The sequence below is a fragment of the Microtus oregoni genome, unplaced genomic scaffold (genome assembly GCF_018167655.1).
Source record: "Microtus oregoni isolate MIOR12 unplaced genomic scaffold, Mior012 000000F_ref0000247, whole genome shotgun sequence".
NCBI lineage: Eukaryota > Metazoa > Chordata > Mammalia > Rodentia > Cricetidae > Microtus > Microtus oregoni.
In genome coordinates, this window is record NW_024543059.1 from 15,206,907 (window position 1) to 15,230,394 (window position 23,488).

At 52.6% G+C, this 23,488-nt stretch overlaps 2 protein-coding genes across 4 annotated transcripts; one reads left to right on the top strand and one right to left on the bottom strand.

Annotated features, from left to right (window-relative positions):
• Positions 1 to 267: 267 nt before the first annotated feature.
• Positions 268 to 5,038, bottom strand: Hddc3 (HD domain containing 3). Of its 2 annotated transcripts, none has more exons than XM_041660030.1 (4): positions 4,882 to 5,038; positions 4,532 to 4,587; positions 4,186 to 4,426; positions 268 to 402 (listed from the first exon to the last, which is right to left on the bottom strand). In XM_041660030.1, exons 1-4 carry the CDS (start codon positions 4,991 to 4,993, stop codon positions 395 to 397), a joined length of 417 nt encoding a protein of 138 aa, XP_041515964.1. In that variant the 5' UTR covers positions 4,994 to 5,038; the 3' UTR covers positions 268 to 394. The 2 variants fall into 2 exon arrangements, with proteins under 2 accessions (XP_041515964.1, XP_041515954.1); XM_041660020.1 differs by lacking the exon at positions 268 to 402 and adding an exon at positions 3,477 to 3,897.
• Positions 5,039 to 7,320: 2,282 nt separating this feature from the next.
• Unc45a (unc-45 myosin chaperone A) lies at positions 7,321 to 22,977 on the top strand. 2 transcript variants are annotated; one of them, XM_041654171.1, is made up of 21 exons: positions 7,321 to 7,396; positions 7,845 to 8,256; positions 8,440 to 8,601; positions 8,787 to 8,823; positions 9,122 to 9,297; positions 11,232 to 11,324; positions 11,768 to 11,935; positions 13,457 to 13,625; positions 14,080 to 14,250; positions 15,246 to 15,417; positions 15,789 to 16,089; positions 17,397 to 17,491; positions 18,460 to 18,601; positions 18,901 to 19,041; positions 19,255 to 19,382; positions 19,553 to 19,619; positions 20,024 to 20,137; positions 20,380 to 20,495; positions 21,570 to 21,687; positions 21,794 to 21,949; positions 22,104 to 22,977. In XM_041654171.1, exons 2-21 carry the CDS (start codon positions 8,251 to 8,253, stop codon positions 22,359 to 22,361), a joined length of 2,790 nt encoding a protein of 929 aa, XP_041510105.1. In that variant the 5' UTR covers positions 7,321 to 7,396; positions 7,845 to 8,250; the 3' UTR covers positions 22,362 to 22,977. The 2 variants fall into 2 exon arrangements, with proteins under 2 accessions (XP_041510105.1, XP_041510113.1); XM_041654179.1 differs by lacking the exons at positions 7,321 to 7,396; positions 7,845 to 8,256 and having other exon boundaries at positions 8,499 to 8,601; positions 8,979 to 9,297.
• Positions 22,978 to 23,488: the final 511 nt, after the last annotated feature.

The following is a 23,488-nucleotide window of genomic DNA, read 5'->3' on the forward strand; positions in this document are numbered from 1 at the left end:
CTCTGTGAACCCCTAGGAAATTAGCAGAATAAAGGATACTCTTTGGAGGTCTTAGATGTGCAGTAAAGTTAATGCCACACAAAAGTGTCTAGGGACGGGGTCTTCAGCGCATCCCAGACTTGCCATGGAGAACCAGGTTTGTTGTCGGTCTGTCATCTTCCTGCCTCTGCCGCCACGCTGGGCTCACAGGCCTGCACCATCTGCCTCGCTGGTGTTCCCTAGTCCAGTATTTCTTAGAGCAGCATTGTTCAGAATGTCCCGTCAGCAGAGTTGCTTCTGGAAAGTGCAGGTTTCTGTCCTGTCCTCAATAGATAGGGCTGTTTCTTCAGTCTGGGCGCTGAAGTGATGTGCACGCAGGGCCACGTGCATCTGGATAAAGAAGCAGGAACTTGCTCTACAACACTGAAGAAAAAAAGACAATTCTGGGAGTAAGGCCAAAAAATTTGTTTGGGTTTGTTGTGTATGTGTGTTGTTTTGTTTTTTTGTTTGTTTGTCTATTGTTTTCTGAGACAGGTAGCACAAGATGGCTTCCAATTTACAGAAATCCTCCTGCCTCAGCCTCCCAAGTGTGGGATTACAGGTGCATGCCACCATAACCTGGCTCTGATTGGTTTCAGTAACAAGCGGCCCAGTGAGTGCATACTATTTTATGGCAAGCAGCAGCCCTTGTCATTGTGAGGACAACAGTACAGGGGAGCCAGGATACAACAAAACAACCTCAGTCACCAGAAAGGGAAGGACTGTCTCATCAAAACACATCCAATTCCATGAAGAGGAAAGGGCTGAGTGGCTAGCTGGAAGTGCAGAGAAAAAGGCAGGCAAGTGTGAGCCTCTGCATCCTTTTGCAAGGAGTCCAGGCCATGTAGGGTTGGGATCTGCCATCCCCAGGGCGTGAAGAGAAAGAAGCAGAAATTCCCGGGGAGCAGCATCTGAACTTGAACTGGAACTGCTCGTTTGCTGTCATGGTGGCTACTGAGAAGGTCCCTGTGAAGCCAGTTGCTCTGGGGGCAGAGGCAGGAGTCTCAAGTTTAGAGCGAGCTTGAGCAGTATTGAGACGCCATCTCAAACACGAGCTGTCAAACTATGTTCCCCCACATGAACACGAAGAGGAACAAAATGATGTAGTGAAGGGTGAGGCTTGAAGTTCAGCTAGAGATCTCTGAAAAGTTTTGTTCTTTCCTAACAAAAATGTGTGTGAAGGGCAAGTCTCACAAGTGAGAGAGGAGAGCAGAGAGACCGGATCTTCCACCGAGCCAGTTTTGTTGAGGCCCAGCAGGAAGTAAAGTCCAAATCATAGCAGTTGCTAGGAGCAACTGGGTCTATTTGGGCTTCTGACTTTGGACTCCCTGGTTGATTAGGATAGCCTGCACACAGGAAGCCCAAGTGGGCTGATGATGACAACTTTAACATGTACGGTATGACACAGTTGCAGATTGGAGATAATGATGGGGAGGAAGTTCCTTGAAGAAACGCCCGGGCTTCTTTGTAAGCATCACATGCTACAGTTTAAGCATGTGTGTGTTCCTCTGTAGTTCTGTGAAATACTAGCAAGAGGTGGGACCTGTGGGTGGCGATTAGGTCATCAGGCTCCTTTCTAGGAGGAGGATGGCCATTGTAAAAGAAGAAAGAGGCCAAGCGTGGTGGTGCACAGAGGAAGCAGAGGCAGGCAGATCTCTGAGTTCGAGGCCAACCTGGACTATAGAGTGACTTCCAAGACAGCCAGAGATATACAAAGAACCCTATCTCAAAGAGGAAAAAAAGGGGCCTTGGGGAAGGAAGAACCTGCTGAACTCGGAAAAGTTTGCTTCAGGCAGAGGTGGTTTGGTCAACCTGGATCAAGGATACCCCATCAAGCCGTGAGGCAAAAAATATCTTCATGCAGACTTGCTTTGTGTGAACAGCATGAGAAGGAACACCTGACTACTTGTTCGACTTCACTGAGCTCTTGAAAAAAAAAATGTTTCAAAAGACAGAGGACTGCTTCTGCAAAGGAAAAGTCAAGGTTTGGAGGTATTGTCCAAAGTAATGATGCTCACTGTGCCCTGGAGCCGAATTATGTCCCTCCCAAAGGTGCTAGTGCTCCTCAAGACCCCACCTGCCTCCTTCCTGTTTGCTCTCAAAGACCAAAAATGAACTCCCAAGCTTGTCTATTAGAGATGCTGGAGGAAAAATCTGAACAGCCAGAGAAAACCACAAGAGTAGGAAGCAGCCAGACTAGAGGAGAAACATGAAGACAGTGGGCCAAAGGCAAAAGTGAAGTCGCAGGAAGAACCAGCCTTACGAGGGCGAGGGGCTTACAGAGTAAGGAGCCAGAAGAGGGTGAAGATGATGGCCTTGTGATGAGTGTGTGTGTTCAGGCGGCTAGCTGTTCTCCTAAGAATGGGACATTCAAGTGTAGCTCGACGTTAGCGTCAGTGTAAAAACTACAGAGTTTTGTATGGCTGCTGAGATTTAAGAAGTCTTGGTGTGTGTGGGGGGGGGAGGGGTGGCGCTGAAGAGATGGTTCAGTGGTTAAGAGCACTGGTTGCTCTTCCAGAGGTCCTGAGTTCAATTCTCAGCAACCAAAACCATCAGTAATGAGATTTGTTGCCCTGTTGTGATCTGCAGGCACACAGCAAACAGAACACTATACACAAAATAAATCTTAAAAAAAAGCCTTCAGAGGAGCTGGAGCATGGTTGCACAATGTGTAACCCCAGCAGAGGCAAGAGGACGTTTGGAGGTCAGCCTGGGCTGCGTGAGATCCTATCCCCACCCCCACCCCCCAAAAAATAAGGGGCAGGCGAAGGCGAGATAGCTCACTGGGTAAAGGCACCAGCCTGCCAGACCGAGTTTGATATCCTGGACCCACATTATGAAGGGCAAAACCCAACTTCCCCAAGTTGTCGTCTGATTGCCACACCCACACTTGGGACGTCAGCACGCGCGCATACACGAACACAGAAATATAACCAAAAAAAGAAAAATCCTCAGCAGTTTACGGACCATTTAAAAAAATAAAAAAGTGACCGCTCCAGAACTTTTTTTTTTTTTTTTTTTTTTGGTGCTTTCTCCCGACTCCACCACCTCCACGGGCGGGGCAACGTCAAGGCCACTTCCGGGTACCCCGGAAGCTCTTGTCGCTTAGCAACCCAGTAAACCATCAATCTTTAAGGGCCAAGGCAAAGGCTATGAATTACTGAACACCCGCTGCAGTTTGTGTATTGGGGCACTGAGGTCTTGCTGGGATTTCTGTTCTTACCAGCCATAAGTGGTGGCATTTCTTCCCAGAATATCTGCGGTAAGGGAACTTACCAAATCAGTCACCTACATCATCTGACCTTCATAACAACACAATCCAGCTTAGTGAAAGGACGTCGTGCTCCAACGATTGATGCTCTCAACCCAAGGGAACTAATGGAGGGGATACATAGTTGGAAGCGAGTATCTAGCATGTGGGTTCTTCACTCAGAAGACCAGGGAAGGAGGAACAGCAATTTAAGTTTTACCCTAAGTTCTTTTATTTTCCATGGTTTATAAGCCAAAGCTTACGCAATCCTAAATCCCTGAGGGGCCAGAAGTCCCACCGTGAAAAATAGCAAACAGACCCAAGACTTGTACACGGAGGGATGGGTAAATCTGATGTCCATATCTGGCGCTCAGCTGAGTTAGAAAATGCAGACGCTTTTAGCCTGGAATGTATGAGCTGAGTGAGGAATGTAAGAAATGCTGCAGGGAGAATTTCATCGTGCTCGGGCCTTCCCTACAGGATGTCACCAAGCACCGCTCAGAGCGTCAGCCCCCGCTCCTCAAACAGCTGCTTTAGTGCCTCTTCCAGTTGCTGGTTCGTTCCTTGAAGTCCCTTCACCACCTGTGCTGCCCACTCGAAGTATTCCTGGACTCGCTGTTCTGACCACCCTGCACAAGAGTGGACAGAAACCCGCTCCTGTGATGTCGAGGCCAGCACTGGCTTTTGCCTGTTTCCTGAAGGGCTATAAGACGAGTTGCGACGGAATGACCTGAAACCCTTCCAGGACCCAGCAACTTTTCCCACTTTGTGGAAGAAGACTGTTCTAGGTTTAGTTTAAGGCACTAAGACCTCCGCCCCCGCACCCCACCCCTACTTATTTCTGGAAAATTGACCAATCTGTGTTTTTAGAAGCTGAACATTTCCCCCACCCCCTCAGAGCTAGCAAGGGAGCATACCTTGAGGGGTGCAGCGATTCAGGTCTCTCAAATTGTATAGTTTGTCTGCCAGTTTCACCAGTTTGGCCCTTGGGCTGCTGTGGGGTGCCTGCTCCACCTGTTGCCGCTTTCTTTCCAGTTTGGGTAGAGTCTTGTCGTCTGTTACTTCCTCCACCAAGCGCCGAACCTGGGCTCCGAAGTGCAGCTCTACCTCATCCAGGGTAGTGTCTGTGTCTTCTACTGTGTCGTGGAGCAGGGCCGCCTGGTGATAGGCTCCCGTTCAGTCCGGGGGCACTAGCCTACAACTATTGTTCAACAGTGCCCCCGATTCCCACACCAGCCTCCTGGCAGAGAAGGGTAAAGTTACCTGTAACACCACAATGTCAGTGATTCCCGCCTCGTGGGTTAGGATCCGGGCCACACCTGACAGGGGCAAAGCAGAGGTCAGACTAGAGGGAGCCACAATGGAGAGCCAGGCTTAGCCTCTCACCAGCTGGGTGACCTTGGGAAGTCCCTGACCCTCCTGGGACTGTACTTAGGGGACAATCCCATCACTGCCTCAGGTGAGGCTTGCACAGCAGAACGCACGAAAAGTGATTGGCACAAAGCTTGGGACTCAGTAGGCGCTCAATGATTTGTACACCCTTTGTGTTTCCGTCCCAATCAGTCCCCACCCGCCACGCGCCGCGAGGACTGATTCCCAACCGGCGCGCCCACCGATGGGGTGGTTGATGTAGGGAGTCCCTTCGGGATCTTTCCGTCGCTGCTGCCGGTGTTTGCGAGCTGCGAAGTCAGCAGCCTCCAGCAGCTGAGCCACCTCGGAGCCCATCGCGCGGGTGGCGCGGGGGACTGAAGCCCGTGTCCCAATAGGTCATCTCCAGCGCCCCCTGGCGCTTCGGAGGCTCGGAGAATGAGTTAATTATAACAAGCTGTTATTCGTACGTGTGCGAGCGTGTGGCGTGTAGAGGCCATATGTCTCCATCTTAGTTTTGGAGACAAGGTATCTCCTTGTACCTGTAGCTGCTCAGTTATTTAGCAAGACTAGCTAGCCAACTAGTTTGCACGGATTCTCCTGTCTCCGCCTCCCCAGCAAACAGGTGTAGGTTGCCACCCCAAGCTTTTTACTGGCTATTGCTTTAGTCTGAATGCAAGTCCTTATTCTTATGCAGCAAGCACTTTAATCCACTGAGCCATAACCCCAGTCTCAGTGGGGAAGTTCTTCAGAGGCTGAGAGCCTGGGCACAAGAAAAAAAAAAAAAGAAAAAAAGGCCTTTAGCCAGACAGTGGTGGTGCACGGTGGTGGTGCACGCCTTTAATCCCAGCCCTCAGGAGGCAGAGGGAGTGGATCTCTGAGTTTGAGGCCAGCCTGGACTACAAAGTGAGTTCCAGGGTAGCTGGGCTATGCAGAGAATCCCTGTCTTGAAAAACAAAATGAGAGAGAGGGAGAGAGAGAAAAAGAGAAAGAGAGAGAGAGAGAGAGAGAGAGAGAGAGAGAAATAGCCTTCAATAATCACGGCTGGAGTGGTGTACTGTGTTCCAGGCTCGAATATAGTTACCCCAACTCTCTGAGAACTAGCGGTCTGTGGAGAGAAGAAAGGCAAACAAGAACAAAGTTGATGGTCTCGAGGAGTTCTGAGTACTGAACTGGAAGGCATGGGTAGCCATGAGCCCATAGAGAAAGCCCAGTTCCTCTAGCCTGGGGGGCAGAGACGTCTCCCAGGAGAAAAAGGCTGTCCACAGTCTTTCAGCACCCAGAATGTTTTCAAAGTGCTCCAAACATAGCTCTCCCCACAAGCACTGTCCCTGTTACTATGGGTGTCTGAGCCTTACATTTGGGCCCTAGAGACACTATGAGACGCTACGGCGCGACCTTCTGGAGAACGGGATCCTGAGCTAGAAGTTCTGCCTAATTGCTTCAGATTTAGGCTCCTGGGAGGCAGCGCTGTTTCTACAGAAACTTCTCTTGTACCATAAGGGAGCCTGTTTTAGTCCCCAGGCCTCTGCTGTGGGCCTCTGAGGTGAGGAGTCTTGCCCCAGCTGTTTGCCTATCTCGGGTAGGCACTGGAATAATCCTTCATTCTTTACTGACCAATGATCTTTGGATCTTCCGGAGAAATTCCTTATCTTAGTGTTGGCAGCTCTGACGTCTGAAGAGTAAGCGAGATCTGGGAACCTCCCCGAAGGGCTCTCAAAGGAGGTAGCCAGCTGCTAAGTGCATTCCAACCAGCAGGTAGCTTTCGTGTCTGGGCTGGCGGCTGGGGAGGTGAAGCTCAGGGGATGTTTACTGACAGGATTCTCAGGGAGGCTTGGTGGGTGCCGTGTTGTAACAGTTATGGAGGGACGCTCCACAGGTTGACCGGGACCTAACATGGGTTGGTCAGAATTCCCGAGGTGTCTGTAGTAGCTTAGGAGTAGGAGGATGGATAGGCAGACCCATATCTGGCTTTATGTGTTCACTTTTTCAGGACAACGTCTCAACTTCTCTCTCGCCCGGCGTTCCGAGTGCTCTGTGCTGTTCCTCCCTCTGCTTAGGAAAGCATAGGCAGTTCGGAACCAGGGGCCTCACAATTCCCAGAAGATGACAGGAACTCAGTTGCTCTCATCTTTCCAGAAGCCTGTGATGGAGGAGTTTCCACCCCTGTGGGCCTTGGGGCTTTAATTTCAGGTTCCTTATTGTCGGGAATCATAGCTTAGGACAAATGCTGGATTCCTGGGACTACGACTGAGGTGGAGTTGACCCCTCATGGGCCTCCAGAGGAGTCCAGCGCCTCTCCTGACACACCTGGCTGTAGGGCTGCTGGTGCTTTTCAGTTGGATGAGCCCTGCCCACCCCACCGACCTCTCAGGTATATACACTTCCTCTGTCCTCTGAGAGCGACGTCAGCAGCTGAGAAAGCTAACGGTGAGGGGTGAAAGAAGCCTCCTCTCTTGGTAGGAAGCAGGACCCCGTTTTGCACTTCGAACCGGGTGAAGAGGGTGTGGGTAACCTCCCTCCTCTATAGCCTTCTTGCTTCTCTCCAGCACTGGCTCATCACCCCCATTTGTGCCAGACCACGCGGGACGCTGAAGGCCGCCACTACCCGGGTTTCTTCTGTCCCCGCCTCTCCGACACTTCTGAGGAAGCCTACTGTTGCCACCTGCAGGCGGCCGGGGGTTCCTGCTGTACCCGGGATGAATTTGAGGCCCTGTACCAAGTAAACCTGTCTACTCTCCAGCCCCCGCCCATCCTCAGGTGAGAACTCTGGTCCCAGATCCACGGGACACTGGCAGCGTGCGCCAGGGTCTTGGGCTCTGGCCTTAAATTCTGCGGTGGGAGGCTTGTAGCTTCCAGACTAGTGGAGAGGAAGTCACGTAAATCATGATTAAAACTACTCTGTGAAGGAGTTAAAAGTGACCAAGCTGCTGTATGTTTTGTGGACTTTTTTTTTTTTCTGAAGGGGAAGGGAATGGGATGTGTCAATAGAGAGGATCTGGTAGCCCACGAGTTACACACATTGTAGTAGGGGCTTTAATTCTGAATCTAGCTGCGTTCGTCTTCAAGATACTCGCAAGCCCCCACATTTGGTTGCAAACTATGCGTAGGTAGTATTTATTCCGCGCTTTCTCTGACTCTCCGGGTTCCGTCACCGCTGACTTGTCGCAGTCAGTGTACGATCTTGATTCTCTCCTCTCTCCCACAGGGGCCCAGGCCCGCTCCTGGCACTGGGCCTTTACAGTCTACTGCTGATGGCACTGATGACCGCAGATTTCGTGCACTTCTTCCGTGGTCGGAGCAGGAGAGGACGCTTAGACGCCAGCAGCCGCCTCCTTTCTTCTAGGGCCTCCGCGGCGCGCCCCCTACGGGTCCCAGTGGGAACAGACTAGACGCCCCTGGAGCGTCCCTGAGCCTAAACCTGCGCCTGCGCTACGCAGCCGAGCACCCCGCCCTTGCACGGCCCCGACGTCTTCTTTGCCTCGCCTTCTTTGGCGTAACTCTGACGCATTGCTGGGGCGGAGCAGCTCCCGGCATCTTGCCGAGACCAGAGTTGCTTTTGCTCCGGAGACTGCTCCTGCGCCGGCCGGCTCGGAAGGAAGCTCAGCTCCGCAATGACTGTGAGTGGTCTAAAGGACCTCCGAGCCCCGATCTTCGGTCCCGGGGTGCACGCTGATCCTCCTGTGAGATCTCACCTGACCACCGTCACTCCACATCCCTCCTTAGAGTCCTCCTCGGGGATCTGCCCGAACCGGGCTCCTCTCCCAGCTGCGCTGATCCGCCCACTGCCTTTCTCTCCCCAGGCCAGCTCAGCGGAGCAGCTGCGGAAGGAGGGCAACGAGCTGTTCAAATGCGGGGATTACGAGGGTGCCCTGACTGCCTACACCCAGGTCCTGAGTCTCGGCGCGACGCCCCAGGACCAGGCCATTCTGCATCGAAACCGGGCTGCTTGCCACCTTAAGCTGGTGAGGGAGGGGGTCGGGTTGGTCTAACCTGGTTCTACCTGGGTCTGGGGTTGCTCCTAGGGCTGGGCATTTCCTAGCCACCCACGGTTGTCAGGTGTCTTTGGGCATTGGTAGTGGGGGAGTCAGTAGAACAAGGGCGCCCATTGCTACCCGATTAGAGCAGGCTCCTGATCTTTCTCTTCCAGGAGGATTACAATAAAGCAGAATCCGAGGCGTCTAAAGGTAGGGGGGTGTGGGCCCTCATATGGAGCTGTGGGTCTTCTGTGATGGGCAAGGACTCTGGGACCACTGAGCCTTCCCTTCCTCCACTTCCTCTGATCCCAGACACTTGTCTTTCTATTTGCTTTCCCACTTCTTCGGCCTTTGCTTTTCTGCAGCTGCCCTCACCTTTTCTGAGGCTGAAGCTCCGAGCTCCACATTGGTACCCCCCACCTTCCTCTGGCCCTCAAGATCTTTCCCTATTGCTCTTGCCTGGAGATGGTGGCCTCATGGGTGCTGACAGAGCTCCTGTTTATCTCAGCCATCGAAAAGGACGGCGGGGATGTCAAGGCGCTTTACCGCCGAAGCCAAGCACTGGAGAAGCTGGGCCGCCTGGACCAGGCTGTCCTTGATCTGAAGAGATGTGTCAGCCTGGAGCCCAAGAACAAAGTTTTCCAGGAATCCTTGAGAAACATTGGGGGCCAAATTCAGGAGAAGGTATGTGAAAAATCAAGAGAGGCTGGGGATGGCCTTGGTCAGGGTCAAGGATGTAGACACTGTGCTCAAAAGAAGTTTTAATAATGCTTGCTTAGCCTGGCCGGATGGTGGTGGCACACACCTTTAATCCCAGCACTCGGGAGGCAGAGGCAGGTGGATCTCTGTGAGTTTGAGGCCAGGCTGGTCTACAAGAGCTAGTTCCAGGACAGTCAGGGCTGTTACACAGAGAAACCCTGTCTTGAAACAAAACAAAACAAAATAATACTCAGTATGTTGGAAGAAATTGAATTAAAAGCATGGTTGTTTGGTGCGTGTGAAAGTTTATACACTTGGCAAAGATGGAGGCAAGGATGAAAGCGGTGTGGCTCTGTGTGTGTGTGTGTGTGTGCGCGCGCGCGCGCGCGCGCGCGCGCGCGTACTCTCACAGCTGCTGGTGAGGGTATGCATGGTATGTTTCCTTTAGGCGTCAGTATTAGTTAGCCCAGGCTGACCCTCTCACTACCTACCTGAAGCAGGCCTTGAACCCCTGATTATCCTGCTTCCAAAAACGCTTTTATTTATACCTGGGCAGGGTCTCATATAGCCTAGGCTGGTCCTGGTTGCTGTGCAGCTGAGGATGACCTTGACTTCCTGTCTACACTTTCCAAGTGCTGCCTGTCTACACTTTCCAAGTGCTGCGATTTCAGGTGTCTGGACTTTTCTTTCAGTCTTGTTTATAGTTAGAGAAACTTGGAGCCTGCCTAAATGCCCAGCAACGAGAGCAAAGCTAACCAGGCTAGGTCAGTGCTGTTATTTCTGAGAAGTGGATCATGAGTGGTTGTGTGGGGAGGGCTGTGCTGTATAGTGGACGGAAAAGTAAAATATGCAGAAATACACCCAGGAGAGACTGTTACCACCAAGCTCATGACCCGTACAGTGTATCATGTCTGCGCACACTGGGTAAATATGTCTAAACACAGTGAAAGATAGTGCATACATCCAAAGCCTGTTAAACTGGGAGTTCGAGGCCGGCCTGGTCTAAGAGCGAGTTCCAGGACAGCCAGGGCTACACAGAGAAACCCTGTTTTGAAAGAAACATTCACACACACACACAAGCCTGTTAAAAATCTACACCAAAGGCCAAGTGTAGTGGCACACTCAGGAGGTGGAGGTAGACAGATCTAGGCAGATCTTTGTGAGTTCAAGACCAGCCTGATAAAGAGAGAGAGAGAAAAAATGTGTGTGTGTGTGTGTGTATGTGCGTGCATATGTGGTGTTTATCAAAATGGTAACATTGGAAGAAAAGAATGAGATTAAGGAGGTTTTCAAAAAATACTTTGAAGCCAGCTAATGCCTTTAATCCCATCATTCGGGAGGCAGAGGCAGGAGGATCTCTGTGAGTTTAAGGCCAGCCTGGTCTACAGAGTGAGTTCCAGGACAGCCAGGGCTACACAGAGAAACCCTGTCTCAAAAAAACAAAAAACAAAAAAACAGCAACAACAACAACAAAACCTTTGACTTATTTATTGCACACACATACACAAATGCACACGCACACACACAGGGCATCAAAGGGAGGGTTAGCAGCTTCCTCGCAACCCTCCTGGTGTCTCCTAAGTGACTGCCAAGTTTGGTGCCGTATTTCATGCTTACGTTTTTACGCTGCTGTAGTGTAGCTGGCATGGGTTTCCTTGTGACTGACAAGATGCCTGCTCTTCTGAAGGCTCATTCCTTAGCTTCGGCAGGCCCTATTGCCCAAGCAGGAAGAAGTTCAGAGAGGAAAACAGCCCCGGGAAGTTTAGGAGGAGATGCCTGGCAAGTCTCTTCCTGCCTGCCAGGGTTCCTAGCTGTTGGCCTTGCGCTCTGAGCCTGCCGGGGAGGAGAGTCAGGGAGAACTCGGAGGAAACATGACGTGTCTGGCCAAGAAAGGTGACGTACTCTGTGCTTCTTCGCAGGTGCGGTACATGTCTTCAACAGATGCCAAAGTTGAGCAGATGTTTCAAATACTGCTGGACCCCAAAGAGAAAGGCACAGAGAAGAAGCAAAAGGTACAGGTCCTGGAGCGAGCCTCTAGGGCTCCCGTAGGTGCCCCTTTACTCACCAGTGTGGGCCTCAGGAGTCATGCTGGCCCGCACTGCTGTAGGTTGAGCCTCAGGCCATGCCTCCTGTATAGGAGCTGTTGGGGATCGGGTCCTTAGTGTGAGGCAAGGAAAGGGAACTAGTGTTGCCAGAGCACCTTGGTGGCCCTCCTGGAACCAGGAGCCTGCACACCGTGTGACTGAGGCGCTGTTCTTGCTCTTGAAGCCCTGCTAGGGACCCCATTCTAGCCATCACCCAAGCTCTCTTTGAAGAGAAAGAAGCTGAAGTTCCGAGGGCGGAATTTATGGCTGGCTAAGGAGAAGCGGTGAGGTTCAGAGCTCAGGGCCTTTCTGCTTGCCCTGACCTTGGAAGGATGTCGCATCAACATTAGAATGTGCTTCCTTTGGTGTAGGCGTCTCAGAACCTTGTGGTACTGGCCCGAGAGGATGCAGGAGCTGAGAAGATCTTCCGGAGCAATGGGGTTCAGCTCCTGCAATGCCTGCTGGACACGGGAGAGACTGACCTCATGCTGGCGGCCCTGCGCACACTGGTCGGCATTTGCTCCGAGCACCAGTCGCGGGTAGGTGGTGTGGAGAGATCTAGTTATTGCTTCAGTCTGTCTGTCTGTCCTTTTGTCTATGAATTCCACCTACCTGTCTATTCTTCCACTCCTCGTCTTCTCCAAAAATAGTTTAAAGCACAGATAGGAGCTATACAGCTATGGGGAAAAATAAAAAGAACAGAAAAGACAAATATAAATTAGGATGGAGTAACCAGGCAGTGGTGGCGCACGCCTTTAATCCCAGCACTCAGGAGGTAGAGTCAGGCGGATCTGTGTAAGTTCGAGGCCAGCCTGGTCTACTAAGTGAGTTCCAGGACAGGCTCCAACGCTACAGAGAAACCCTGTCTCAAAAAGCAAAGCAAAACAAACGAACAAACAAAAATCAAATTAGGATGGAGTGGGACCAGAAAGCACAAACATAGCCTCCTACATCTTGTACTGTCCTGAAGCCAGTTCTCAAAGACACCTGGTCACTTCCCCACTCAAGGCTGCTCAGAAAGGGGTTTTGTCTTTTCCAAAGGTCAGATTCCTTTTCCTCTGGAGAGGAGAGATGCCAGTGATGTCACCAATAGCATCTCTGCCCTGGAGATAGTGACCTGGTCAGCAGCATGGATGGTGCTGTCCTGACATGGACAGTGCCATAAGAATGGCCCTGCGCCTGTGCCTGGAAGGTTCACACCCGCCCTGCTCGGCCATTGCTGGCTGGACCCAGGAGATAGGGACTTAGTCTTTGGTTGATCAGTATGTTTTTATGTGTATACTTAGAGTCAGGATTTTCTTATGTAGTCTAGGCTGCCTTGAACTCATGGTCCCTGTGGGATTTCAGTGTGTGCTGCCATGCTGGGCTCTTTGATTGCCTTTAGAGGAGTCTCCAGTTCCAAGAAGGCTAGATTGTGAAGTAGTTCAGTGAAATCTGTTGAGGCTAAGCCTGGGTTATATTTAAACTAGTCAAACCATGTGTGTCCTGCCACAGCCTCTAGCTCCCCCGAGTCTGTGTGGGCTGGGATGAGCACATCAGGCCTCCTAGGTTCTCTAGCTTACAAGGAAGATGGAGAGGCTGTGCAGGTCTGCCCCGTGCATGCTCACACCCTAAGGTGTGCACAGACCCTCCTGCTGGGTTTGGGAAGGAGCTTGCCTCTTATCAGGATGCCTTGTCCAGGTGTGCTTCCTTCCTGAAGAGAGATGAGACCAAATAGCTGCTCCCGGGGCTTGTCTTCCCCCCAGCTACAGAGCGCAGAGGAGGACCAGGACTCTGTAATATGTAGCCTTGGCTGTCCTAGAACTGGCTGCTATCCCGCCTCCGTCTGGGATTGCAGGTGTAGGCTACCACTACCAAATGGGATGCTTTCTTTCCATCCTTTCTAAGAGGAAGCATGGCACGAACCCAGGTCCTACTTTTAACCTGCTTTCCTTTTCGCTTGGAGCTGGCGGCCCTTCCACCCCGGCATTGGCTCACTTCCCAGCCACGCTCACTGACTCACTGCTGTCGGGAGTCACCATTTACCCACCAAGCCTCTGTCCAATTCTTTCCCGCCCTAGACGGTGGCAACCCTGAGCGTCCTGGGGACGCGGAGAGTGGTCTCCATCCTGGGTGTGGAGAACCAGGCCGTGTCGCTGGCGGCGTGCCACCTGCTGCAGGTTATGTTTGATGCCCTCAAGGAAGGTGTCAAGAAAGGCTTCCGAGGCAAAGAAGGTGCCATCATTGTGGGTGAGTGGAAGCTGTTGTGGAGGGGATGGGTGGAGCTGAACTCACCCAACCAATCCTTCCAGGATGAGCTCTGTAGCTCCAGGAATGTGGCTTAGTAGTGATGTTTCACCCTAGATGCTTTTGTTTTGCTGAGATGAGGTCTCACCATGGAAACGGACTCTCACTCAGCCTCCCAAGTGCTGACGTTATATGCTTGTGTCTCCATACCCAGCTTTTCCTTTGGATTCTAATAGCCAAGGTGCTTGAGGAGAAAGCTGGGCTTAGCTTAGAACCCAGGAGGGAAGCCTCCTCTGCCTGTGTCTGTCTGACAGTTGAGGGGTTCAGCAGTCACACAGGGCTGGGTCACTGTAGAGCCCACTAACTTAGCGTTTTCTGTTGTGCTGTTTTGTCTCTGCTGTGGAGGACTGAACCTCTTATGTCATAGACATTGATCACTCATGTGTGTTGTCTCCAGATCCTGCCCGGGAGCTGAAGGTCCTTATCAGTAACCTCCTGGAGCTGCTGACTGAGAAGGGAGTCTCGGGCCAAGGCCGAGATAATGCCCTGACCCTCCTAATTAAAATGGTACCCCGGAAGTCTCCGAAGGACCCCAACAATAGCCTCACACTCTGGGTCATTGATCAGGGTAGGTGATACAGTTTAGGAAAACTTGCCTGGGTGGCCAAGGTCTGCCTTGCTGTGGGAGTAATGAGAAGAGCAATTGTGTACAGCCACTTGCTTGTCCTGAACTGCTCTCTATAGCCCTTCCAGTCCCTGTAAGGAGCACAGAGACAGACCCTCCAGTTGTGTGTGTGCGTCATGTGTGTCTGTGCAAATGCGTGTGCATTGGACAGTCCCTAAGAAGGCCAATCAAAAGGCAGTGCCATCTTTCTCTAGTTGCAGGTTTTTTAAAAAATCACATTATTTTCTTTTAAACTTTTAAGACATTTTTATTATATTAAATCTTTCTCCTTTACATATCGCCCCCCTGCCCCGTGTATGTGTGTGTGTGTCTGTGTGTGTGTGGACATTAGGATAACATGCAGAGGTTGGTTTTCTCCTTCTACCATGTGGGTCCTGGAGATGGAACTCAGGTCAGCAGAGCCCTGTTACCTGCTGAGCCATATCCTTGGCCTGTTTTTCTTTTTTTTTTAATTAATTTATTTATTATGTATTCAATATTCTGTCTGTGTGTATGCCTGCAGGCCAGAAGAGGGCACCAGACCTCATTCCAGATGGTTGTGAGCCACCATGTGGTTGCTGGGAATTGAACTCAGGACCTTGGGAAGGGCAGGCAGTGCTCTTAACCTCTGAGCCATCTCTCCAGCCCCCTGGCCTGTTTTTCTTAGTGACTCTGTGTTACTACTACTCTCAGAGAAAAAGACAATTAAATCAGAACATAGCAATTCATGCTTCTCATTTTCCCAAAAAGATAAATAAGAAAGGACTTGTGAAGGCCCTGCCTGATGCCCACCACCAGGCTCCTTTGAACCCCATGGCTTCACCTCTGCCATGCCTCTGTTTGCACTCTGACCTTCCTGACAGAGAGGCGGCCTTGCTTTTCTCTGCATCTCCAAGGCTGGCTCTTCCTTTAGGGGTGGGTACCAGTGGAGGCACTGTCTGAATGGGGTGTCTTTCCAGGTCTGAAAAAGATTCTGGAAGTGGGGGGCTCCCTGCAGGATGGTGCTGGGGAGCTCACAGTGACAGCCAACAGCCGCATGAGCGCCTCCATCCTCCTCAGCAAGCTCTTTGATGACCTCAAGTGTGACGCTGAGAGGGAAAACTTCCACCGGCTCTGTGAGAACTACATCAGGTGAGGGAGGCTGCTGCTCCCGCTGCCAGGGGTGCCAGCCGGAATACGACCGGCGTTCAGCATGGAGGGCAGCCTGAAGGGAAGACTAGAAAACTAAAGTGATCCCCAGCACCTCCTACCTATGTCTTAGTTGCTTTTCTGTTGCGATGAAGAGACACCATGACCACTTATTTCTGGTGGTATGTCACCAGCTCAAGTGGGGGGCAGTTAATGGAAATTGATGGTTGCTGTTGTGAAATGGCCAGTCTTTCCCTCGGCAGGTTTTCAAGATAAGTAGCGCCAAGCGGCCACCTAGCATAGATAGGGGAGCTGGGAAGAAGAGGCCCCTTATGTGTGCCTCCCCATGACCGCTGTCGCTCTGTGCCCCTCAGGAGCTGGTTTGAGGGCCACGGGCTGGCCGGGAAGCTGCGAGCCATCCAGACAGTGTCCTGCCTTCTGCAGGGCCCATGTGATGCCGGCAATCGGGCCTTGGAGCTGAGCGGCGTCATGGAGAGTGTGATTGCTCTGTGCGCCTCTGAGCAGGAGGAAGAGCAGCTGGTGGCAGTGGAGGCGCTGATCCACGCAGCCGGCAAAGCCAAGCGGGCCTCCTTCATCACTGCCAACGGTATCTCTCTGCTCAAGGACCTCTACAAGTGCAGCGAGAGGGACAGCATCCGCATCAGGGCCCTAGTGGTGAGACGGGAGGCCAGGGTGGGCAGTCAGACCAGGTCAACTGGCGTCCTCTGAGAAGTAGACACAGCACCTCCCTGGGGCTACGGGAGTGGGCTGGCTCCTGCCGCTGAGGGGCTTATGATCTAGTGGGGAGATGATGTCTAGGGGTGCGGGGTGCCTCATACTGTCCCCTCAGTTAGAAAGGCCTATGGAGAAGCAGAAACTACACGTTTGGGGCCTTTCTAGCATCCGTGAGCTGCTGCAGTCAGCACTGTAGGGGCCGGTTTTCCGCGGACACCGTCCTTGTTGGTTTTCTGTTGCCGTGATAAACATCATGACCAAACACAGCTGGAGAGGACAGACTGTATTCCATGTTACAGCTCAGATCAGAAAGGGAGGGCAGGGCAAGAGCTCCAGGCAGGAGCCCAGAGGCAGGAACTGAAGCGGGCACTGTAAAGGAACGATGCTTCCGGGCTTGTTCCTCTTGGCTTGCTCAGTTTGCTTTCTTATACACCTCAGAACCACTTGCCCAGAGATGGCATCCTTCACAGCCACCTGGGCCTTTCCACAGGCCAGTCCGATGGAGGCAATTCCTCAACTGAGTTCCTTCTTCCCAGATGAATCCAGCTTGTGTGAAGTTAACAAATAAATCGGCTAGCACAGGCAATTTGTCCTGGGTTTCTCTGTCTTCTAAGAATTTAGGCCATGGCTAATGTACAGGGTCTTTCTTTCCTTTTTTTTTTGAGCTGGAATCTCAGTAGCCTAGGCTGGCCCCAAACTCATGGGGCTGAGGCTGACCTTAAACATTTCCTCATTCTGCCTCTACCTTCCCAGGGCTGAGATTACAGGTATGAACCATAATATCTGACACAAAGATTGTTTTGTTTTGTTGTTGTTGTTGTTTTGATTTTGGTCTTTCGAGACAGGGCTTCTCGAGACAGGGCTTCTCTGTGTAACAGTCCTGGCTGCCCTGGAACTCTTTGTAGACCAGGCTGGCTTCAAACTCACTGAGATCCGCCTGCCTCTGCCTCCTGAGTGCTCGGATTAAAGGTGTGTGCCACCACTGCCTGGCTACAAAGGACATGAAAGGGGCAGACCAGTCAGGGCTCAGTATATAGAAAGCTAATGTGTCGGTTTTACCAGGCTCTGTGTCCCGTAGCCACCTCAGTAGGTGACTGTTGCCAGCGGAGGACTTGTTGATTAATTAATGTTTGGGTTGCTCCAAGAGCCACGACAGAGGGCCCAGGAGGGATCCCCAGCCAGGTAAGAGCCAGGCTGCTGTCTCTGTCCTAGCCACCAAATAGCTGGTCCTTGTCCTCTTCCTCCAGGGACTCTGTAAGCTTGGATCAGCTGGAGGGACTGACTTTAGCATGAAGCAGTTTGCTGAAGGCTCGACTCTCAAACTGGCCAAGCAATGCCGGAAGTGAGTTATCGCATTTCTCCATTTGTCGGACAGATCTTAAGAGCGGCTGTGCGGCTGCAGAGATGCTCAGTGTGGGGAGGCGTGGGGGCCTTAGACACCAATGTTAGGAAGCTGGGTGTGGGGGCTGGAGAGATGGTTCAGTGGTTAAGAGCACACTGACTGCTCTCCAGAGGACTCAGGTTCAAGTCCCGGCACCCACAGAGCAGCTAACAACCGCCTGTAACTCCAGGATCTGACACAGACGTACGTGCAGGCAAAACACCAGTGCACATAAAATATAAATAAATTATTATTATTATTTTTTTTTTTTTGGTTTTTTGAGACAGGGTTTCTCTGTAGCTTTGGAGCCTGTCCTGGAACTCCCTTTGTAGACCAGGCTGGCCTCGAACTCACAGAGATCCTCCTGCCTCTGCCTCCCAAGTGCTGGGATTAAAGGCGTGCGCCACCACCGCCCGGCTATAAATACATTATTAAAAAAAGAAGAAGAAGCTGGGTGTGGCTGTCCATGTCCCTGTGGGCGGAGACAGAAGGATCCCTGTGGCTTCCTTCAGTGAGAGACCCTGTTTCAAGGGAGGGCGACAGAGAGGGATAGCAGGACCCCTGATGTCCTCCTCTGGCCGCCATGTGTATGCAGAGAGTTGTATGCATACAACTTTGAAAACGGGGTGTGGGTGGAAAGTGGAGCTTCTTTCTTTTCTGCTAGACCCTAGCTCCTCAGCTCCAGTGTCACAGGGAGGCCCAAGCTCCTGGCTCTCCTCCTTGTCCAGGTTACTCCTTGCTTCCACTTCTGCTTCTTGTTGCCGGATTTTGTTTTTTTCGAGATAGGGTCTCCCTAAGCCCAAGCTGTCCTAGAACTTATGACTCTCCTTGTCTCTGCCTCCTGCGTGCTGAGATTACTGGCACGTGCCACCATGTCTGGCTCCGGCTTCCTGCCTCTGATGGTCATCCGCTGTCATCCATGTCTCTAGGTGGCTATGCAATGACCAGATTGACGCGGGCACTCGGCGCTGGGCCGTGGAAGGCCTGGCTTACCTCACCTTTGATGCCGACGTAAAGGAGGAATTTGTGGAGGATGAGGCTGCTCTGAAGGCCCTGTTCCAGCTCAGCAAGGTAGCTCTGCGGGTTCCTGTTGTCAGTCAACCTAGGGCAGGACCTGGATGAGAGCTTGCCAGGCTTTGGCAGGTCTCACCAGTGTCCCTGGTGATGCAGGGCCAGCTAGCTGCTTTGTGTGGCCTTGGTGCCTACAGTGTCTGGGCGCACAGTTGCCCCGGAGGAGTTAAGAGCCGGGATTGTGAGCTCTGAGTCTGGGGTTGAGGCAGGTTCCCAGTGTCACCCTAAGTCCCAGGTGGGGCTGTGGGGGTGGGAGAGAGGCCGTGCTGCCCTGCTGAATGCCCTTCTACCCTGGCCAGTCCGAGGAGAGGCCAGTGCTCTTTGCAGTAGCCTCGGCTCTGGTCAACTGCACCAACAGCTACGACTATGAGGAGCCTGACCCCAAGATGGTGGAGCTGGCCAAGTACGCCAAGCAGCACGTTCCTGAGCAGCACCCTAAGGTATGGATGGGTACGCTAGGAGGGCCTAGGGGTACCTGCTATTAGCACAGTTGAGCAGGTGAGGAATCCCCAGCAGAAGGCTATCCCTTAAACTGGCTGTTTCCAAGCTGTGTCTTGGCTGTTTGTTTCCACACTCAGCAGACTCCGCTGTGAGAAGACTCCATATTTCCCTGTCTAGTACCCTAGGGGTTCCTCAGCTGCCTCCTTTCATAGGACAAACCAAGTTTCGTGCGGGCTCGTGTGAAGAAGCTGCTGGCAGCGGGGGTGGTGTCAGCCATGACGTGTATGGTGAAGACGGAGAGCCCTGTGCTGACGAACTCGTGTAGGGAGCTGCTCTCCAGGTCAGCCAGCCTGCCTCTTCTAACTCCCGTCTCCGCCTGCTGCATGCCTCGGGAGAGGGACCTGTGCTGTGGGAGTCCTAGAGCATTTGGTTGCCTTACTAGCTGAAGAATGGAATGCCTGCCTGCCAGAGCCTTGGACCCCACCCGCCCACCATGCCTTCTCCCTGCAGGGTCTTCTTGGCTTTGGTGGAAGAAGTGGAGGATCGAGGCACCGTGGTGGCCCAGGGAGGAGGCAAGGTAAGCTGCTTTCCGACTCCTTCCTGATCCTGAGCATCCACCTATAAAACATGACTCAGTGGCTGCTGGCCTCGGGGGACACTATTGGTGACCACAGGAACTGCCGGTGAGGTGACGCTCATGTGGACAGGTTCTGCGGAGGCCCTCAGTACTCTGGGCCCATAAAGGTCCTGAGTTTGCATCTTTTTCCCACTGTGGCCCCAGGGCCCAGCACAACCCGTGTTTAGCACTTAATAGGTGGTTGAGGAAGTGTTTGGGTGGTTTTATGGAGAGACCTCAGAGCGAGGAAGAGTCTGAGCACAGGGTATTCTCAGGACCAAGGAGAGAGTGAGTGGGTTGATGGCTTGGACCTTAGACTCCCAGGTCCAGGCTGGGCATTGACAGGGCTGGGGCTGTTCCGACAGGCTCTGCTCCCACTGGCCCTGGAAGGCACTGATGTTGGGCAGACAAAGGCAGCCCAGGCTCTTGCCAAACTTACCATCACCTCTAACCCGGAGATGACCTTTCCTGGTGAGCGGGTATGTGTCTCCTTGTTCCAATCATGACCTCTCCTGTTTCCTCCTTGTGCCCTGATAGCTCCAGCATGGGCTTCCCCTCGTGATCAACAGGAAAATGGCAATTTTGCTGAGTTCTGGGGTAGGGGACAGCTGTAGAGAGTGCCATTATCACAGGCGGGCTCCGTGCTGTGGATCAGTGGGGATGGGACGGGGTGGGGGTGGGTTGCTGCAGTGGACGCTCTGATAGGTGGGATGTTTCACAGATCTACGAAGTGGTTAGGCCCCTTGTCTCTCTGCTGCACCTCAACTGCTCAGGACTGCAGAACTTTGAGTCTCTCATGGCCCTAACGAATCTGGCAGGGATCAGCGAAAGGCTCAGGTAAGGTCCCAGGGGAGCTCGGCATAGGGATTGGGGTGAGTTCCAGTATGCACTCTACAGTTTGGAAAACAGCTCCTGGTCATCGTTTGTGCCTCACAATAACTCCGGTGTAACATACAGATGAAGAGGCATGCCGAGGGCGGTGCCAAGGTCGGTGCTGAGGAGGCCCAGGGTGAGAGCAGTGCTCTGAAGTCAGATTGCCTGGGGTTCAAGTCTAGCGCCCTAAACACAGTAGATAGAGAAGCCACAAGCAGTTAGGCTCCAAGGCCCCGACTGTGCCCTCCACTTCCCCCTCCTTATCCCCAGGCTGCTGACACTCACTGGCTCGCTGTATGACCCTAAGCAAGTCTTTAAGTCATTCTGCCTCAGTTTCTCCTCTGTGAGTTAGTTAAGTATCTAACCCATGAAGCAGTAGCACAGAGAGTTCCTTGAGAAAATGTATATAAAAGGCTCTAGCAAGCGCAACAGGGTGCAGCGGTTCATGCCAAGGGAGGCCAAGGGAGGAAGATTGCTGGGAATTCTAGGCCAGGCCAGGCTATAAACTGTCTCAAAAGCCCTCCCCTCCCCCCAAAGCCCTTAGTTCATAGGTACCTGCCCTAGCAGTAATCACAGTCAACACGCCTTAGCTGTTGTTACTAATTGTGACCTAGGCCACATTGCTCACTGCCCAGCCCAGTTTCCCCTTTGGCCAAATAGTCATGGTAGCCACGCCCACACTTTCACCGTGGAGTGAGGTGAGCATTAGGTAAGATAAGTCAAGCATCATGGGGTTGTGTTGAGTATTAGGTGAAATACTTCAAGCAGCTTGGTCAGGCTCAGTGCTGATGATTGGCGTTTGCGTCGCCGTTGTCACCACCGTCCTGCTCTGCTAATTGCCAGCATGTCTACCGAGCCTATGCTGTTCCAGCTGGGCCAGACGGCTAGGGAGCTCTGGAGCTGACAACTGAGAGAGGAAGGTCCTTGGACTTTGCTGGGGAGCAGCTCAGCTCAGAGCTCAGCCATGTGGGGGATAGGGTAGCAGGTTATGGATACGGAGATGCTGGTCCTGCAGACCCTGCCAACTCTGTCCTGCAGACAGAAGATCCTGAAGGAAAAGGCTGTGCCCATGATTGAGGGCTACATGTTCGAGGAGCACGAAATGATCCGCCGGGCAGCCACCGAGTGCATGTGTAACTTGGCCATGAGCAAAGAGGTGAGGGGTGGCCCAGGTGGTCCCCGTGACAGGGATGCGAAGGGCCCTGTACTTCTACTAGGCTTTGTGCCTTGGTGGCATGGTCTTTGCTTCCATCTGGTCACAGGTGCAGGATCTCTTTGAAGCCCAGGGCAACGACCGGTTGAAGCTGCTGGTTCTGTACAGTGGAGAGGATGACGAGCTGCTGCGGAGGGCTGCTGCCGGCGGCCTGGCAATGCTTACCTCCATGCGGCCCACACTCTGCAGCCGCATCCCACAAGTGGTAAGTGCCCGGCCCTGGTAGGGGAGGATGAGGGAAGTAGCAACTCCCTGCGTGGTGGCATTGCTGTTCTGTGCGGGGAGGTCCTGGCGTATAGATGCGTTTTCTACCAGGGTTGAGCCTGTTGCTGGGTCTTCACACCTGCCATTTCCCACAGACCACACACTGGCTGGAGATCTTGCAGGCCCTGCTTCTAAGCCCCAACCAAGAGCTCCAACACCGGGGTGCTGTGGTAGTGTTGAACATGGTGGAGGCCTCAAAGGAGATCGCCAGCACCCTGATGGAGAGCGAGGTGCTGGAGATCCTGTCAGTGTTGGCCAAGGGTGAGGAGAGCCCAGTCACCAGGGCCGCTGCAGCCTGCCTCAGGAAAGCAGTAGAATATAGACTCATCCAGCCCAACCGGGACGGAGAGTGAGGATCGGCCCCGGCCCACAGCTCACGCATCTGCCACCCACTGCAGCACTGAGAGCCAGGATAGAAGCAGCTTTGGCCAATGGGGCTGGAATGCTGGACCCTTGGCTCTTTTCCCCAGCTGCACTTTGGTGTTCTGTTCTGATAGATCACACACTACACAGCCCTGCCCAGCCAGCACTCAGAAGGGTCCTATATTTGTGAAGAGCTGGGAATGGGGAAGGTGCATCCTAGCTCAAGTCTGTGGACTATGGGCATCAAGAAGGGCACAGCAGCATCCTCGCTAGCCATGAGCACCACCAGAGCCTGCCAGCAGGCACACCGCTCTAATAAACTGTGTGGAACTGAAGTGTGTCTTTGTGCTGAGGGTGGGAGGCTCTGGGGCAGTAGCTGGGCACCAACAAGTGTGCTGTAGAGGATTGGCCTGCAAGAGAAGGAAGTCGGTGGTTTCCCACCTCAGCGCCCATTTATAGTTGAGACTGGGCCTCCATATGGGTAGCCAAGCTGACTTCACACTGACGATCCTGTCTCAGCCTTTAGAGTTGTAGGAATTACAAAGCGTTCTTTGTTAGCTCTGGTAGAAGGGTAAGCCTAAAGCCTAGGAAACTGATCAAATTCCAGTGCCCATGAGATAAACAGTTTTAGGGGAGAGACATATATGCTGGCCCCTGGATACATTTGTCGTGATAATTTGAGTTCTCCGTGATTTCTAGTCAGGCAGTGTTTGGCATTTGGGGCTGGTGAAAATCAATTTTTCTTTAGCTGTACCGGGTTGAAGAAGATTCGGCTAAACTAGGCGGCTGTGGCGCACGCCTTTAATCCCAGCACTCGGAAGGCAGAGGCAGGCAGATCTCTGTGAGTTCGAGACTAGTCTGGTCTACAAGAGCTAGTTCCAGGACAGGCTCCAGAGAAACCCTGTCTCAAAAAAAACAAAGAAAAAAAACAATAAAAAGATTTGACTCAAACAGGTTCCCCTTCTTGCGGAGGACGTCGATCTCTCAGAGGCGGGAAAGCTTAGGGCTCATTGGCTCAGTAGATGTAAACGACAGAGCCTGGGCCAATCGGCGAAAGCACTAATACTACCGCTTCCTGTCTGGGCTACGGTCCTGAACCACAACCTCCAAGCTCGAA

Coding starts and splice junctions, on each gene's coding strand:
- Hddc3 (XM_041660020.1), bottom strand. CDS start 4,993: ATGGGCTCCGAGGTGGCTCAGCTGCTGGAGGCTGCTGACTTCGCAGCT. Junction 4,588..4,881: donor CTACATCAACCACCCCATCG/GTGGGCGCGCCG, acceptor TGCCCCTGTCAG/GTGTGGCCCGGATCCTAACC. Junction 4,427..4,531: donor CTGACATTGTGGTGTTACAG/GTAACTTTACCC, acceptor GCCTATCACCAG/GCGGCCCTGCTCCACGACAC.
- Unc45a (XM_041654171.1), top strand. Junction 19,383..19,552: donor TGTAGGGAGCTGCTCTCCAG/GTCAGCCAGCCT, acceptor TTCTCCCTGCAG/GGTCTTCTTGGCTTTGGTGG. Junction 21,688..21,793: donor ACTTGGCCATGAGCAAAGAG/GTGAGGGGTGGC, acceptor ATCTGGTCACAG/GTGCAGGATCTCTTTGAAGC.